Raw genomic sequence first — 16,866 nt, 5'->3', positions numbered from 1 at the left:
GTGAATTGTTTCCTTTATCCCTGCTATCCCTTTTTCCCATAATGGGAATTTATAAACAAGAAGTAATTAGAGTGCAAGATAGCACAGATCATATCTGCCAAATGACAAATCCCATTCACTTTTATGTATTATTTCTCCCATTAAGTCACCTGAGTTGACAAAATCCCCTTCCTTTTTAATAAGTTAAAGAAACAAACTGCTTCATATAGATACACACCTGTCATTAGGATAAAAAACAAACAAACAAAAAACTAGCAGTGGCATCTGGGCTATTTTACACATAATTTTACTAGTTACCTATATTTTGTTTTTGTACCATTAAGCTATAATCAAAATTGTTACAGTTATTAGGAGAGTATATTTTAGATTGTTTTCAAATGACATGTTTTTAACCCTTGCAAAACCCATAATAATGTTAGGCATTTAGCAATCTCAAAGGGCATAGCCCTACTTTAAAATTTAAATCTATTTTAACTTCTATCACTTGAATATAACATATATTGAGTTGTTTACTATTTTACAAATGTTTTTCCTTTTGGCATAGATAACTCTGTTTGAAGAATGTGGGAAAGATTTCATGAGCCTAGATCTGCAGCTGACCTAAGTTTTTCGGGCTGCCGTCTCTGGGGTCGCACAGAGTCGGACACGACTGAAGCGACTTAGCAGCAGCAGAGTTAAGACAGATATAATACCAGAGCTGGCAATATTTCCTTGAGTTCTTAATTTTAAAATTTCACAGACAAAAGAAATGGCAATGGCCTCTGAACAGGTCATTTCTTTTGACAAAACGGAAATGGGAAGAGATTCATAAAGATTTCAAAACTTCCCCAATATGGCACACTGTGACATGTGGTCAATGGATCCTCATGCTTTTATATGTTACAGCGGGAACTTTCAGAAATGACTTACTGGGTTGTACATCTGATTGAACAACTGCTCAGCTTGCTACATTGCAAAGTTGGGGAGGCATTGAAGCACAGACAGGGAAAGAAGGAAAGATCCAGAAAAACAGCATTAGCTCAACAAATTCAGTGCATTTGCACAGACAAACTGGTGGTTAAAAAAGAAGAAATTTCAGTTTCTAAACATTCCACAGTGAAAGTGAGAGGCTCTAGGGAAACAGAAATGTTGACTTTGGCTCCTTTAAAATAATAGCTGGAATAAGAAATTTAAGGTTTGTGTTACTTTCCCTTTCTCAAGTTAAATAACCCATGAAATAAAGAAAGCTGTCCACTTTTGATGATACATGAAGTGCTGGCCTCTAGCAATGAATCAGAAGAAGTGCTCTTGGCCAAGCCTGCAATTTATTACCTGAACTTCAAAGATGGTAATAATAAAAGATTAATTAAATCTTATCACTGAATTTATAGCTCTTCTTTTATATTAACACAAGCTTGACTTTTCTATTCAGTCTAACTTTAGAAAAATATAGATTAGCAAACAGCAGGTTAGCAATAGCAAAATATCAGTAAGCAAGACATTACAGGATTAACAGTAAATGGGAAAAGAATTAAGTCAGTAGGAAGATTAAAGGGAACCAAAATGCAGTATTACCCATTGTCTATTACCAGTTCCTACTAGTAGTTCATAATTAAAAAATACAGTTATCAGTGTCTATCCTATTATGTTCTAAGTCCTTTAGAATCTGTAATGCTCTTCTATTTTGTGGAAAAGATATAAATGTTTGTGGATTTAAATGTACTAAATATTATTTTAAATAGCATCCTCAAATTATAGATCTTAAATAGCTGCATCATTAATTTGGGACTCAATGTCAAGGGGTAGAAGGTGAAACACTGCAAGCTTTAACCCAAGACATTCCTTTGAAGAGCAAGAATTTATTTTTCTTCAACTTTGATGAAGTAAATGATAATTTTACTGTGGTTTTAAAAAAATACCTTCCTCAAAGATGATATTAATTGGAAAATGACTTAAATAACATAAATCATGGCATTCTGAAGTGCTATTGCTTCTCAAATGATTTCTAGTCATACAAGATAAATTTATGTCTACGTATTGAATACTAAATACTCACTAATATGAGTAAAGATTTCCTTACAAGTGAAACTCCAACAACAAAGTTGGAGTTCATCGACAAAACTGGAAAGATGGGGAAGGAACAAATATATCCTGATAACCTTGCTGCCTGACGATGAGAGAGTTCTCTATAGACACAGGGTGGTTGTCAGTGCCACAGTGCTCACAGGCCTTACTTTGGCAGCTGCCTTGAGTTTGAAATCTGGCTGACCAGGTGTGTGGAGCTGTTTTAAAGAGGTGGGATGGAATGTGTAAGAAGTTCCTTTTCTGCCTTTAGTAACCATTTTCAACACAAACTATTTGGAAATGTCTTAAACTGACATAGTGCAGTAAAGAGTTAAAAGCAACTGTGTGTATGAATGTCCTCCATAAACTTTTCTGTTAAAAACTCATCTTACCAATTTCTAGCATTGTTTATAAGACAAAAGCAGATTTAAATCACAATTTGGATTCCACTGTCACTAGCAGACAAGGTTTCTGTTCAGCTAAACACATCACCAATGTTGTATAGATTTTATGGCAAAAATACCTGAGCGCTCACAAATCTTAAGCAAAACTCCCCTGGGAACTCATGGTTTATTTATGACATAATAAAACTATTATGTTTTCAGCTTTCATTTAGTAACCCTTTATATTTTATTCACAAGTCACATACCCTTTTATTTAAAAGGAGGCCCAGACACTCCTTAAGCTTTTATAGCTGCTTATTTTTCCATGAGTAAATGATGTGTATATATGTATATTCACAAATTTTTGGCTTATATTTTCAAATATTTCATGTAGACTTCAATTCTTTTTAAGGTGATAGGTACTTGAGGTTTTTACGGAATTATTTATTAGCAGAAATTAAAGGCTACTAGAAAAAGTATTTTAAACTTTTGAATTTAGTTGATGTAGAGGGCCAAAAATAATAAAATAATTACTGCAGGTTAGGTATAAAAATATTTATATTATAATTACCTTATTAATCTCACTGTATTATGCATGTAGGAGATAATATAAGCAAGACGTATATACTTAGAAATAAATTATCTTTTCATAAATTAAATACGTCCTTTACAGCAAGATAACCATATTTGTTACTTTAATCCTGGGGATGTAGCAGAATGCTAAAATGTTATCAGGAATAATACTAAAATATTTATCAGATTTGATCTACAAATTTCTGTATATGGTGTCTATCTGAAAGTCTAAGGAAATCACATGCTTTCACTGACTTTGCAGCTTAACTGTAACTATGTTGAAAGACACTAAGTTGAATTGTACAGATGTTCACCTATTATTAGCTAAGCCATATTCATGGAAACTATGAACATCAATATATGAACCTCTTACTTTTAAGAGGATTTCCAGTTCCATAGATGCCTTACACTAAAAGGGAGGGGGTCAAGTATGTATCTGAAGACATAATATGTGGAATGCCCTCACTCCATAACGGTTCCTCAGAGGTGATGAAAGGCAGTTTTCATGCCCAGGTGTAGTGGGAGTCCTCCTTCAGGACCTAGCATACTTCAAGTGAGGTGAGATGACTCAAGGACCACCACAGGGAGCCAACAAAATTCTCTCACAGAGTTATCTTGGAGTCCGCTTTATCATCACAAAAATGTTTATTATATAAAAAGTACCATTCATAGGTTCATTTCTTGATATGCATATGCATGTATAACATTTTGCAGAACACATTCATACATATGTCAAGAATATATATCATACACCCAATGCATAAATAGCCAAGTCAATCGCCATTTAAACACCTTCAAAGGGGCAATTTAAACTCTATTTATTGCTTGAGATTTCTGCTTAAATAGACTTTACTTTTAAAAAGTGAGATGATGAGTGGATTAGGAAATAGACTTTGTAATAAAAAGATTCTCTGGCTCTTGTTGTAAAGAGATTTGATCCATATATTTATCTTTTTCTGTATTACTAAGGGGACTTGATTAGTGTGGAATCTCATGACAGTTTCCTCAAATTCTATGATGACGTGAACACAGAATAATCACATTTCAGTTATACATTGCATCATGCATATGAAATAGTATATTAAGTTTTAAAATATCCAGAAGAATTTCTCCACAGATATATGATGCTTTCACATCCCTGTTATCCATATCATATATTCTTATAACTTTAGCAAATGAATCCCCATTTCAGTGTGCTATGAATTATACATAGTCACATTTTATTATATGGTTTGTTTGTTTAGATTCTTATCATCTCTTCTGAATAAGTTTATAATTGTCAAAGGGAAACAAAATGCTTAAACTCATAATGTTATGAGTTTTACGTGAACAATGAATGCAGACGTACCAAACAACACAAGGAAAAAGTCAAAGGAAGGATGCATGACTGGAAATGTACTCCACAAAAATGTCCAGTTCAGAGAAAACATGTTAATACTGCAATGCAAAGACCCTGTTTTCTTTACTGAAGCCTTAAACATATAAACTTGCTTAAACACTAAGGCCATTTCTGGTCAAGTATAAATAGTCAATCCATAGAGCTTCCAAGGATTTGACTATTTTCACAAACTTCTAGAAATTTAATATTGTTGGGTAAACTTCTGCAAAGTCCCCTCTCCCCCAAAACTGACCTACTTCTGAAAAGTAGTAAAAGTTTATCAATGTATAACAGGGCTCCTGGATTCTTTGACTTATTGAAAACATTTACTGTAAAACATTTATCTTTCTTTATGGTTGAGATTTGCCCAGAGAGTAATGGCTGATCTTTATAATATTTTTCACTTCTACTACTATTTTCATCTATTTCTCAAGCTTTTTTTTTTTTTTTTTTGCCCCAGACAGGAAACCTAAGATAACTTTTCATGTTCAGAGACAGATCTGATGCAGACTTCTTAGGAATAAAGATTGCTTAATTAATCCTTTTATCAGCAGATGACAAAAGATAAGGGGTTTCTGTTTTTTGAAAAATGTCTCTTCTTTTCCTATTTTATCAATTCATTATAAAATGAGTATGTTTTTTTTCTTAGATATCACTTACCTTTTTTAACTGTGCTTCCAATTTGCTACATTCTTCTTTCTTCTGTTCAATGGCTATTTCTAGAGATTTTAATTTGGAGTCCCTTTTCAGCCCTGCTGAGGCTAATGAAGATGCATGTTCCTTGAGGTCAATTAAAGTAGACTGAAAGGAAAAGAATACTAGTAAGTAAAACAGTGTAATTTCTACTAGCAATGTCTTCAATTTTAATACACTGACTCCATACACAGCAATAAAGTGTGCATTAGACAGAGAGGGTTAATAAGTCTTACTTAGGTAACAATAGTTGACTCTGGCCAGGAAATTAAAGTTGGCCAGTTTATAGAAGCGAGCAGGATCTAATTGCAGTAGAATCAAATGCGACCAAATGCTGTGGTCAGTAAATGCATGTTTCATGTCTCAAAGTTATGCTAATGATCTACGTCCCAAGGTAGTCTACACATCACAGCAAAATGGACACCCTGAACCTTCCGTTTACATTTACTGCTGTCAGGTGGTGCAGCATCTAAGAAAAATACGAAAGAAAATACCAACTTTAACGCTTTTCTCCCACCAAAGGGCAAATCACGTATAAAAGAATCCAAGTAAGTCTTTATCAAATTCCATTGCTTTAGCAGAAAAATGACCAATGTTATTTCAAACATCTCCCATAGAATCAAAGGTAAATTGATTTAAAAATTCAGAGCAAATTTTATGTCTTAGTCCTTTGTAAATTCAGATTCAGGAATATAATGAATCCCTCCAACTCAGACATGGGGTTACCCAAGTTGTTCTAGAAACCAAGAGGTTCCCTGTATAGTACAAATTCCACAAGGTAAAGAAATAACACTTGCATATATCACAGTGCACAACTTTGCTACCTAGGAGGGCAATATCTACCAGCAAACATGAAATGGTTAGCAACATCTATCTATGTGACTAAAATGTTCAGGTTCCACCCAAAACCAGACATGATGCATTTATTTTATATCCATTTGCAATGCCTAGGAAGACACTAAGCAAACAGCATTTTCTTAGTAAATGATGTGGTCTCATACTTTATTGCAGAATGAGCACTGGAATAACCATATTGATGACGATACCACCACAATCACCCAGCAAGCAATCCAAGTTCTAACAACTCTCTGAGTGACAGGTTAGCCATTCTCATTTTTCAGGTCAGGAAACTGAAGCTCACATGAGGCCTTGTCTTCAGCAAGGTTCTCAAGCCATTAATGGGAGATATACATCTTGAGCTTCCCTGGTGGCTCAGATAGTAAAGCGTCTGCCTGCAATGCGGGAGACCTGGGTTCGATCTCTGGGTTAGAAGATCTCCTGGAGAAGGAAATGGCAACCCACTCCAGTATTCTTGCCTGGAGAATCCCACGGACAGAGGAGCATGGTAGGCTACAGTCCATGGGGTCGCAAAAAGTTGGACACGACTGAGCGAGCTTCACATACATCTCAAGCCCAGGTTTCCAACTCCAACTTCAATGGTGTTTTCATGTAACTTCCACAGAAATAATAAAGGATCTTATAACCCTGGTGGCTCAGATAGTAAAGCGTCTGCCTGCAATGCGGGAGACCTGGGTTCGATCTCTGGGTTAGAAGATCTCCTGGAGAAGGAAATGGCAACCCACTCCAGTATTCTTGCCTGGAGAATCCCACGGATGCAGGAGCATGGTAGGCTACAGTCCATGGGGTCGCAAAAAGTTGGACACGACTGAGCAAGCTTCACATACATCTCAAGCCCAGGTTTCCAACTCCAATTTCAATGGTGTTTTCATGTAACTTCCACAGAAATAATAAAGGATCTTATAACCCTAGTGGCTCAGATGGTAAAGAATCTACCTGGTTTGGATCCCTGGATTGGGAAGATCCCCTGGAGGAGGGCATGGCAACCCACTCCAATATTCTTGTCTGGACAGTCCCTTGGACAGAGGAACCTCGTGGGCTACAGTCGATGTGGTTACAAAGAGTTGGACACGACTGAGCAATTAAGCACAGTATAATCCACATACTTTGTCACAGTGAAAACTATGATCACCCCAACTAAATGATAAGCTCCTTGCTAATAAAAATTACTTGCCTTTATAAATTTTAAATTGCCATTTAAATTTAAAATTTAAATTTTAAATTGCCAATATAAAATTTAAATTTTAATAGCTCTATGTGTCAACTTAGCTAGTTAGCCACAGTCTCCAGTTACTCAATCAAACAGTAATCTAAGTGTTATTATAGAGATATTTTGAAGATGTTACTAACATCTACAATGAGTTCACTTTAAGTAAAGAATATTATTCTTCATAATCTGGGTGGGCCTGATCCTATCAGCTGAAAGTTCTTAGAAGCAGAAGGAGGTTTCCTTCAGGCAGAAGAAACTCCTATGGACAGAAGCATTAGCTTCTGTCTGAGAGTTTCTAGCCCATCCTGCCTTCTGTGTGAATTCTGTGTGAATTTTGGACTTCCTTAGCCAGCCCCCATAACTATGTAAGTCAATTCCTTGCAATAAATTTCTTAATATGATTAAACTTCTTAATGCAGCTCTGTTTTTCTGATGGAAGCTTGACTGACATACTGAGCCCAGTGGCAGGCACATTATTATACAGGAACAATAAATGTGTGCAGAAGTGCCTGTCTGAAATTCATACAATGTAACCAGTGTTTACAAAATTATTTTCATTTAAAGTTTACACTCTACCAAGTCATCAAAATCTCTTTTCAATTAGAAGCACATATAAATATACATATTGCTTTTAGGGTGCAAACACAGGAATAACATCTGGAATCCGTGAAGAAAGCTGTAGATGAGACAGAAGCGTCAGTGACTTTTCTTTCATACTAACTATAGGAACTACAGACTCTGCAGCTTTATATATTCTTTATATATCAAAAAATGATAATCTTATCAAAGAAATAACCTCTTCTCTAAAAACTAGTGAACTTAAATTTTAGAGAACATAAATTTTGCTGCTAAGCTTCCACTAAATTCCTGTTACAGATCAATTCTTTCCTTCTTGGACTCTTAATTTACTTTACTTTAATTACAGTACTTTAATCTGTTTCAGGTCAGTTCAGTCACTTAGTCATGTCTGACTCTTTGCAACCCCATGGACTGCAGAATGCCAGGCTTCCCTGTCCATCACCAACTCCTGAAGCTTACTCAAACTTATGTCCATCGAGTTGGTGATACCATCCAACCTTCATCCTCTGTCATCCCCTTCTCCTCCTGTCTTCAATCTTTCTCAGCACCAGGGTCTTTTCAAATGAGTCAGTTCTTTGCATCAGATGGCCGAAGTATAAGAGTTTTAGATTTAGCATCAGTCTTTCCAATGAATATTCAGGACTGATTTCCTTTAGGGTGGACTGGTTGGATCTCCTTGTAGTACAAGGGACTCTCAAGAGTCTTCTCCAACACCACAGTTCAAAAGCATCAATTCTTCGGCGGTCAGCTTTCTTAACAGTCCAACTCTCACATCCATACATGACTACTGGAAAAACCATATCTTTGACTAGATGGACCTTTGTTGGCAAAGTAATGTCTCTGCTTTTTAATATGCTGTACGGGTTGGTCATAGCTTTTCTTCCAAGGAACAAGCTTCTTTTAATTTCATGGCTGCAGTCACCATCTACAGTGATTTTGGAACCCCAAAAAATAAAGTCTGTCACTGTTTCCATTGTTTTCGTATCTATTTGCCATGAAGTGATGGGACCAGATGCCATGATCTTAGTTTTCTGAATGTTGAGTTTTAAGGCAACTTTTTCACTCTCCTCTTTTACTTTCATCAAGAGGCTCTTTAGTTCTTCTTTGCTTTCTGCCATAAGGGTGGTGTCATCCTCATATCTGAGGTTATTGATATTTCTTCTGGCAATCTTGATTCCAGCTTGTGCTTCATCCAGCCCAGCATTTCACATGATGTACTCTGTATATAAGTTAAATAAGCAGGGTGACAAGATACAGCCTTGACGTACTCCTTTTCCAATTTAGAACCAGTCTGCTGTTTCATGTCCTGTTCTGTTACTTCTTGACCTGCATACAGATTTCTCAGGAGGCAGGTCAGGTGGTCTGGTATTCCCATCTCTTGAAGAATTTTCCACAGTTTGTCCTGATCTACACGGTCAAAGGCTTTGGCATAGTCAATAAAGCAGCAGTAGATGTTTTTCTGGAATTCTCTTGCTTTTCGATGATCCAGTTGATGTTGGCAATTTGATCTCTGGTTCCTCTGCCTTTTCTAAGTCCAGCTTGAACATGTGGAAGTTCACAGTTCATGTACTGTTGAAGCCTGTCTTGGAGAATTTTAAGCACTACTTTGTAGCATGTGAGATGAGTTCAATTGTGCCGTAGTTTGAGCATTCTTTGGCATTGCCTTTCTTTGGGATTGGAATGAAAACTGACCTTTTCTGTTCCTATGGCCACTGCCAAGTTTTCCAAATTTGCTGGCATATTGAGTGCAGCACTTTTCACAGCATCATATTTTAGGATTTGAAATAGCTCAACTAGAATTCCATCACCTCCACTAGCTTTGTTCATGGTAATGATGCCTAAGGCCCACTTGACTTTGCATCAGGTTTAAAATTACCAAAATCCAAGGGCTGAAGTGACACTCTGGAGCTGGGAAATTAGCAACTATGCTGGGATACAATCCAACAGGGCAAAAGAACAAATGTGTCATAAAGGAGACAAACATGTTCTGCAAACAAAATGAAGTGTCCAATTGTGGACTACGGCATGTATCTCAGGGTTTTGGAGACTGAAGAAAAGAATGTGCACATTACTGCTTCTCACACTTCACCAAAGCACTGCTAAGTAAACTGAAGGGGTTATAGGTATTCCTCAGTACATGGATACTTTTCATAACCACCACACAAGAAATTTCTTTAAAGCAGGTTGTTTTACATTATAAATGCAGATGAGATTTGTATTCTGTATCCATGTTTGCACTAGCATTAAAACACTGTTTCAGACTGAGCAGCCAAAACCTTTTCCTATGGGCCCAGCATGGTACCACATCTCCTAACCTGGGGGTATCGACTGATTCATTTCAGAATTGTAGATGAATGCATAGCACCCAACACAAGGATTAATACCTAACAGGCCCTCAGTAAATTGGAGCTATTGTTATTATTGTCAGTGCTTTTGTTGTTCTTGTTATCTCAAACAAGAGATCATGAGATCCTTCAAGCCATATGAACATGGCAAGACAGCAAGAAAACTTCCAAGGGATTACATGATATGTGGTTATTACAGTACAGAAGATATGCACAGAGCATCACCGGATAAAGAGAGTCACAGTGAATACTGTTCTGTAAATTCAGAGAGCTTTATAAAGCAAAGGTAACTAGATCCCCCAAGTCTTCACACAGTCCCTCAAACTAAGTCTCTAGTCTGCCTCAGCTACATGGATGTGGGTTGATGAGGACTACATGGATGTGGGTTGATGAGGACTACTCGTGTGGTGCACTTGTTTCTCCAGACTCACCTCTTTTTCCGTCAGCTCAGCTTGTAAAGCATTGACCTTCTCTTTCAGGTCTTTGTTCTCTTTTCGGAATGATTCTATCTCTTCTAGTCTTTCCCGATCATCTCTCTCCCTTTGTTCTTTCAAACGCTCAATTATTCTTTCCTGTGAGGCAATTGCCCAATTAAAGAAAAAAAAAGTGAGAATCTATCAGTGTGTGTGCCAAGGCATGCTACAGAATGAAATAAGAAGCAATACACATAAGAAGTGCTCCTATGTGTACTGGACTCAACATACACAAGGTATTCAAAATTGGGTTTGTGAAGAGAGGTTGTGCATAACAGTATTTGGGAAAGACAGTCAACCACAGCTTTCAGCTTGTTAATCAAAGTTAGTACCACAGGGTTGTCATGGACCTCAATGCTCAAGTTCATGGTGGTACCAGGGATTTCCAAGAGCAATTCCAGAAGAATGAGGTTCAGGCACCAAAACCCAAAGCCTTGTATGAGGAAGGGGAAGACACAGAACCAAACTCTTGGATCAACCCTCTTTGCTTGGCTTTCCCATCTGATGTCAAATAACCTTCCTTGATTTCTGAAGACTCTTTTTGTGAGAAAGAGGATCAGAGAGAGGCAGGACCTAGACCCTCAAGGACATAAGGCTGAACTCACAGTGAGAACTTGATATAAAATAAGTATTAAGTTCATTATGTAAGTGATTTTCCAATGTATCTGGAGGCTTTTATTTATTTCCATGTTTTTTTCAACGATTTCTTGGCCATCAGTAGAGACTCAAAAACATTGCTAGTTTCTCAGAGCTATCTGAGGCACTATTTCCTGGACTACAGTCCTCATTTTGCTGCAAATAATACTTAACTCACAACTCTCAAAAGGAAAAAAAAGAAAAGAAAAGAAAACACTGTTAGAATTTGAGCAAAGTTCAAACAGAAGTTTTCTTTACTAAGAGGTCACTACTGCTAGGCACTGTGATACCTTCTCACCTAGTCCTCATCACACCTGTACAATCTGAACTAGGACTACTGGTAACAGATAGTGGGGAGGAAAGCCAGGCTTACAAAGGCCAGTTGACTCATCCATTAGAAACAGAAGGCCCACCCTGATACCCAGGGCTGTCTGAGTCTTAGCCACGGCCAAGGGAACACACTGCCACAAACACAAGTCATTCAAGGAGATGTGAGTACCTGACTGCCCTTGAGTTTTATGTCTAAATAAAAACATTACTCTGGTAGATACATTTTACAAATGGATGAAATCTTTCTGATATCAAAATAAGAACTTTTTTTTTTTTTTAAGGAAAATTCTGCTCAGGTAAAATTTGAGTTCGATTTCTGAAACGTGTGTCAAATTATACAACACCTATTTGGATTTTCTTCTAGATGGTCATGTTAAAAAATTTTGGTGCAAAAATGATTCTTAGGTGCACTGGGATGACCCAGAGGGATGGTATGAGGAGAGAGGAGGGAGGGGGGTTCAGGATGGGGAACACGTGTATACCCGTGGCGGATTCATGTTGCTGTATGGCAAAACCAATACAATATTGTAAAGCAATTAGCCTCCAATAAATTTATAATAAAATAAAAAAATTTAAAAAGGAACACACTGAGACACATATTAATCAAACTAACAAAAATTAAATACAAATAAAAAATGTTAAAAATGTTAAAAAAAAAGAATATTGTCTTTCATATTCTGAAATTCCCTGGTGGTCCAGTGGTTAAGGATCTGCCTGCCAAGGCAGGAGACACAGGTTTGATCCCTGATCCAGGAAGCTCCCATGTGCTGTGAGGCAACTAAGTCCATGTACCACAACTCCTGAAGCCCACTCACCCTAGAACCCATGCTCTGCAACAAGAGAAGCCACCACAGTGAGAAGCATGTGCATTGCAACTAAAGTAGTCTCCACTCGCTGCAACTAGAGAAAGCCCACGTGCAGCAATGAAGACACAGCACAGCCAAAAACTAACATTAAATTAAAAAAAAAGAATATTGTTATTTATATTCTTATAAGTATACAGTACAAGACAAAGCCTGATACTCAAGACAACTATAATTATAAAATACACAGCTTTAAAAAATACAGTGTTTAATGTAGAGGGAAGTTAGTTTGAACACCTGGCCTATGATTTAAGATCCCCCAGGGAAGTACTTAGGCTTCCCAGGTGGCTAAGATGGTAAAGAATCTGCCTACAATGCGGGAGACCTGGGTTCGATCCCTGGATTGGGAAGATCCCCTGGAGGAAGGAATGATAACCCACTCCAGTATTCTTGCCTGGAGAATCCCCATGGACAGAGGGGCCTGGTGGGCTATAGTCCATAGTGTCACAAAGAGTTGGACACGACTGAGTGACTAAGCACAGCACAGCACGGCACAGGGAAGCAACTGTTCTAACCCAATGACAATGATTTATATGTCTAATGCTTTCAAGGGGGGGAAAAATCCCACTGTTGTTTTTAATTATATAAAAATACCTTAAAATGAAATATATTATTACAACAGTGTGGGTTGAAATGGCAAAAATTATTCTATTAATTGTATTTGTTTCTTCTTGATTTCATTACTATCCTATTTTACTCATCTGTGCTATGGGGGGGTCGATGACTATGTGATCAACAGAAGGAGGAAGTGGCCTCAGCGCACAGTAAATCTCTCAAGGACTTTTAACAATTTCAGCAATTGAGCCCACACTGCCTTTGGCCTGCACCTACTGCCAGAGCCTCACAACTGGTCACCCAGTGAGCAGAACCCCTCTGTCCTGTCATTTACACCCCATAGTGTCGGAGTGACATTTTTAAAGCCCCAAACTGACCATGTGGTGGTGGCATAGTCATTAAGTCCTATCCAACACATGTAACTTCAAGGACTGTGGCCCACCAGGCTCCTCTGTCCATGGGATTTCCCAGGCAAGAATACTGGAGTGAGTTGCCATTTCCTTCTCCAGGGGATCTTCCCAACCCAGGGACCAAACCTGGGTTTTCTTTACTGACTGAGTCACCAGGGAGGCCCTGACCAAACTGGCCACATCAACTCATTATTTAGGAAGTTTCCCAGGGATCACTCTGGCCAGAACACGTGGCATTTATTCCCACTAGACAGGCTTATTGCATAATCACTCTCTCAGCCTAGCTTTCCAAAGGGCAACACTCAAATCTTACGATTCTCTTAACTCAGGCCTGAGAAAATTGCCTGGCATACAACAGGCAATTAAAAAGGCTGAGGGAAGGAACATGAATTCAAATTAGGGGCGATCCTGTCTTCAAAAGAAGGGAAATAAAATTAAGTATGCATGTTAACATCCAGAAGGTGTCAGAGTCACTTGGAAATGAGGTTGATCTGCTCTAAGCACTTGTACTATTGACTGGGCATTGATGACAAAGCAAATCAGCAAGCAGTGTAATGTTTTTAAGTGTTATTGATGATTCAATACTACAAAATATTTCTCCGTCAATCACAAAACTAATTTAACCATCAGCCGCACAGGGCCAGATGTCAAAAACATGTGTTAAAAGGCCCTAATATGCCATGATCTACTTGATTAACAGCTAACTTGCAGAAATCCCAACAATGTGTTCTTGTTTTAGTCTTATTTGCATTGGCAAGTGCTCCTTGTGCACCCATCTGGCTGTGCACAGGTCTAATCTACTTGCACTTTATCACTAGATGGGAACTGCATGGCAGTGGCCTCCAGCTCTGGTATCTGGCTGTCTCAACTGCTTATCTGCCATGTGGCTTTATAAATACTGGGGGCTCCATGAGCTTCTGTGTGTCAGTCCTGGAGCTAAGTCATACTCAGTCTTAACTCACTAAGGGGCATTATTTTATTTTATTTTTTTTATACATTCTGCATATCTGAATAACTTCTGGGAAATTAAAAGGAATAATACATTCCCTGGGATGAAATAATAATAATCCAAGTGAAAAGGTGACTAGTACCTAATGGGTTCTATTCATCAGCCAAAAGACAGCAAATAATTAAATATTCTTGTAAGTCTACAATTTCTAATTAATCGTTTTCTTTTTTTGCACCATGTCTTGTTGTAGAGGATCTGTTAATTTATATGTGGATAAAAATGGAACTTGTGAGGGAAAGGTCAGTGAAAGAGATTGTACTGTCAAACACAAAGACCAGAACATTTGAGTTTAGCCCCATTCCATCACCCATGAGCTGAGCAGTCTTGACATAACCCGGGGGGGTGGGGGGGCAACTAAGTCCCAACCAAGGGCCAGCCTAGGGTACAAGTGGCTTCCCAGAGTGCTGCATTGAGAAGTTAACTGGTGTCACAGTTGATTAATGATGTCTACCCAGGGCCCAGAACAGACACTGGGCCAGAATAGAACAGTGCTGCACAGGTCCCAGGTTTTCATTTCTAGGCATGTCATTTCACCTCACTGGACCCAATTCCCATCTTTAAAATGAAAGAGCATGGATTTACTGTTTCTCAAAGTATGGCCTTCCAAACATTTGCATCAGAAACATTGGTCATCCTTGTTAAATCAAAGATTCCTGGGCCCCACAGCAGAGCACAGAATCAGAATCACTAGGATATGGGACCCAGAGAACTATACTTTAAGAAGTTTTCTTGATTAGTGGTCCCCAACATTTTTGACAATTTTTCCCCGTACTGAGGCAGGGGTGGGGGTGATGGTTTCAGGATGATTCAAGCTCATCACATTTACTGTGCACTTTATTTCTATTATTATTATATCAGCTTCACCTCAGATCATCAGGCATGAGGTCCCAGAGGTTGGGGACCCCTGCTCTAGGTGACAAGATTATTTTGGATACATATAGAAGTTTGATATCTACTGGAATATAAACACTTAAAAATAAATCTACTATTCTTTATCCCCTGACAGGGAAATTTGCCAATTCCTATCAGATTGTTTTGTCTGTTTTTCAAATACACGATGTTCTGATTTTTGGCACCTTTTGAAAATTCCCTCTGCGTTTGCATTTATTCTTCATCAGGTGAAAGGCTGAAAGTTAGATGCGCATAGGGTTTGGAAACCAGTAGCTCACTGACCAAAGCTGCCCCACAGAGCTATTGTGTTCAACTTGAGCATCATATTTTAAAATCTGAACTTGAACATTTTGAGGTAAGTCAACGATGCTCCAGCTTGTCATAGTCACTAGCAGTCCCAACTGCTTAACACCAAACCCACTTCCCTCATTTTTGCTCCCTGCCCGACCCTACATGGCATCTAAGTTCTCAACTCCTCATGTACAGTTCAGTACAGATTTCACATGCCTGAGACTGTGGATGAGCAAACTGAATAATTATTGTCAAGGTAATTCCAAAAGATAGTGGAATTCACAGGTCAGCTAGTTTAAATGTATGTTTTGAAGATAAGGTACTGAGAGGAGAACAGATTTGCCCCATGTGATGCAATTATCAAGTAGTGGGGACAGTTCAAGAGGGCCAGACTCCCATAGACCCCCAGATTTCCTTCCTTGGCCTTCCTTAAATCTCAGAGGAAGTGCGTTTAAGTAAAAGGAGTAGTTTCAGATTCAAGAATTGTTTGGGGACTTAAACTAGAATAAATCAAATCTCAGTAGGGAGAAAAAGGATAAAATCCTGCCAAGAATACATGATATGGAAAAGAATATGGTATAGGCTTATTTCTGTATATTTGGAGAAAGATATCAAGAGTACAAATGGACTGACATCATGTCACTGAAAGACTGCAGAAGGGATACATAATCATTCATAGTTTTTGAAACAACATTCTTCCATTCATATTTTATAAACAAAATTACTACTAGAAAGTTTTGATACTAAATTCTTGAAAATTTTAAAAAGAATATTTTTCCCTGAAAAATCATCTTATTCTTATTTTTCCAAATAAAATCTCATCTTTTATAATTTAAAGTTGTAATCTTACAATTTTAATAGGAACATTAAGACTATATAGCCATTGAAATCTGGCTGCTTTTTTCCAGTCTATATTTTTAGCATAGAGTGGTGATTCTTAGACTAGGGTGTACATCACAGTCACCTAGAGAGTGTGATGAAGTGCAGACTACTCGAGGCTCTGATTCAGGAGGTATACATGGGGCCTAATAATTATACTTTTGACAGACATCTCCTGGTGATTCTGATGTAGACGTCAGATGAAACTTTTTTAAGATTCACCGACTTCTAGAATCAGTGGGATATTTAATCTAATTCCCCCATACTACAAATGGGCAATTTGAGGCCCAGGGAGTGAGAGTTATTTGTCAAGGTCACCCAGTTAGTGGCAGAGCTGAGACTGGCTCCTGGGCCACTATCCACTAGACCTCATTACCTCAAGGTTTATGATAACAGGGAAAATAGTAGGAAACAATGCTATTATTACAGTGCAAAATCCAAAACAAAACAAACAACAAAAAGACCCC

At 37.9% G+C, this 16,866-nt stretch overlaps 1 protein-coding gene across 8 annotated transcripts in view; it reads right to left on the bottom strand.

Annotated features, from left to right (window-relative positions):
* Positions 1-16,866, bottom strand: part of ERC2 (ELKS/RAB6-interacting/CAST family member 2) — a 980,761-nt gene that overhangs the window by 515,960 nt on the left and 447,935 nt on the right. For 5 of the 8 annotated variants that reach the window (XM_024982903.2, XM_059879783.1, XM_059879784.1 and 2 more), the window contains 3 exons: positions 10,494-10,634; positions 5,038-5,178; positions 910-945 (listed from right to left, as the gene is read on the bottom strand). In XM_024982903.2, the coding sequence (XP_024838671.1) occupies positions 910-945; positions 5,038-5,178; positions 10,494-10,634 (318 nt within the window). 8 annotated transcript variants of the gene reach the window in all.

Source organism: Bos taurus, chromosome 22 (genome assembly GCF_002263795.3).
Source record: "Bos taurus isolate L1 Dominette 01449 registration number 42190680 breed Hereford chromosome 22, ARS-UCD2.0, whole genome shotgun sequence".
In the NCBI taxonomy this organism is placed as follows: Eukaryota; Metazoa; Chordata; class Mammalia; order Artiodactyla; family Bovidae; genus Bos; species Bos taurus.
The sequence above is the reverse complement of the archived record's forward strand: the minus strand, read 5'-3'. Positions and strand labels throughout refer to the sequence as shown.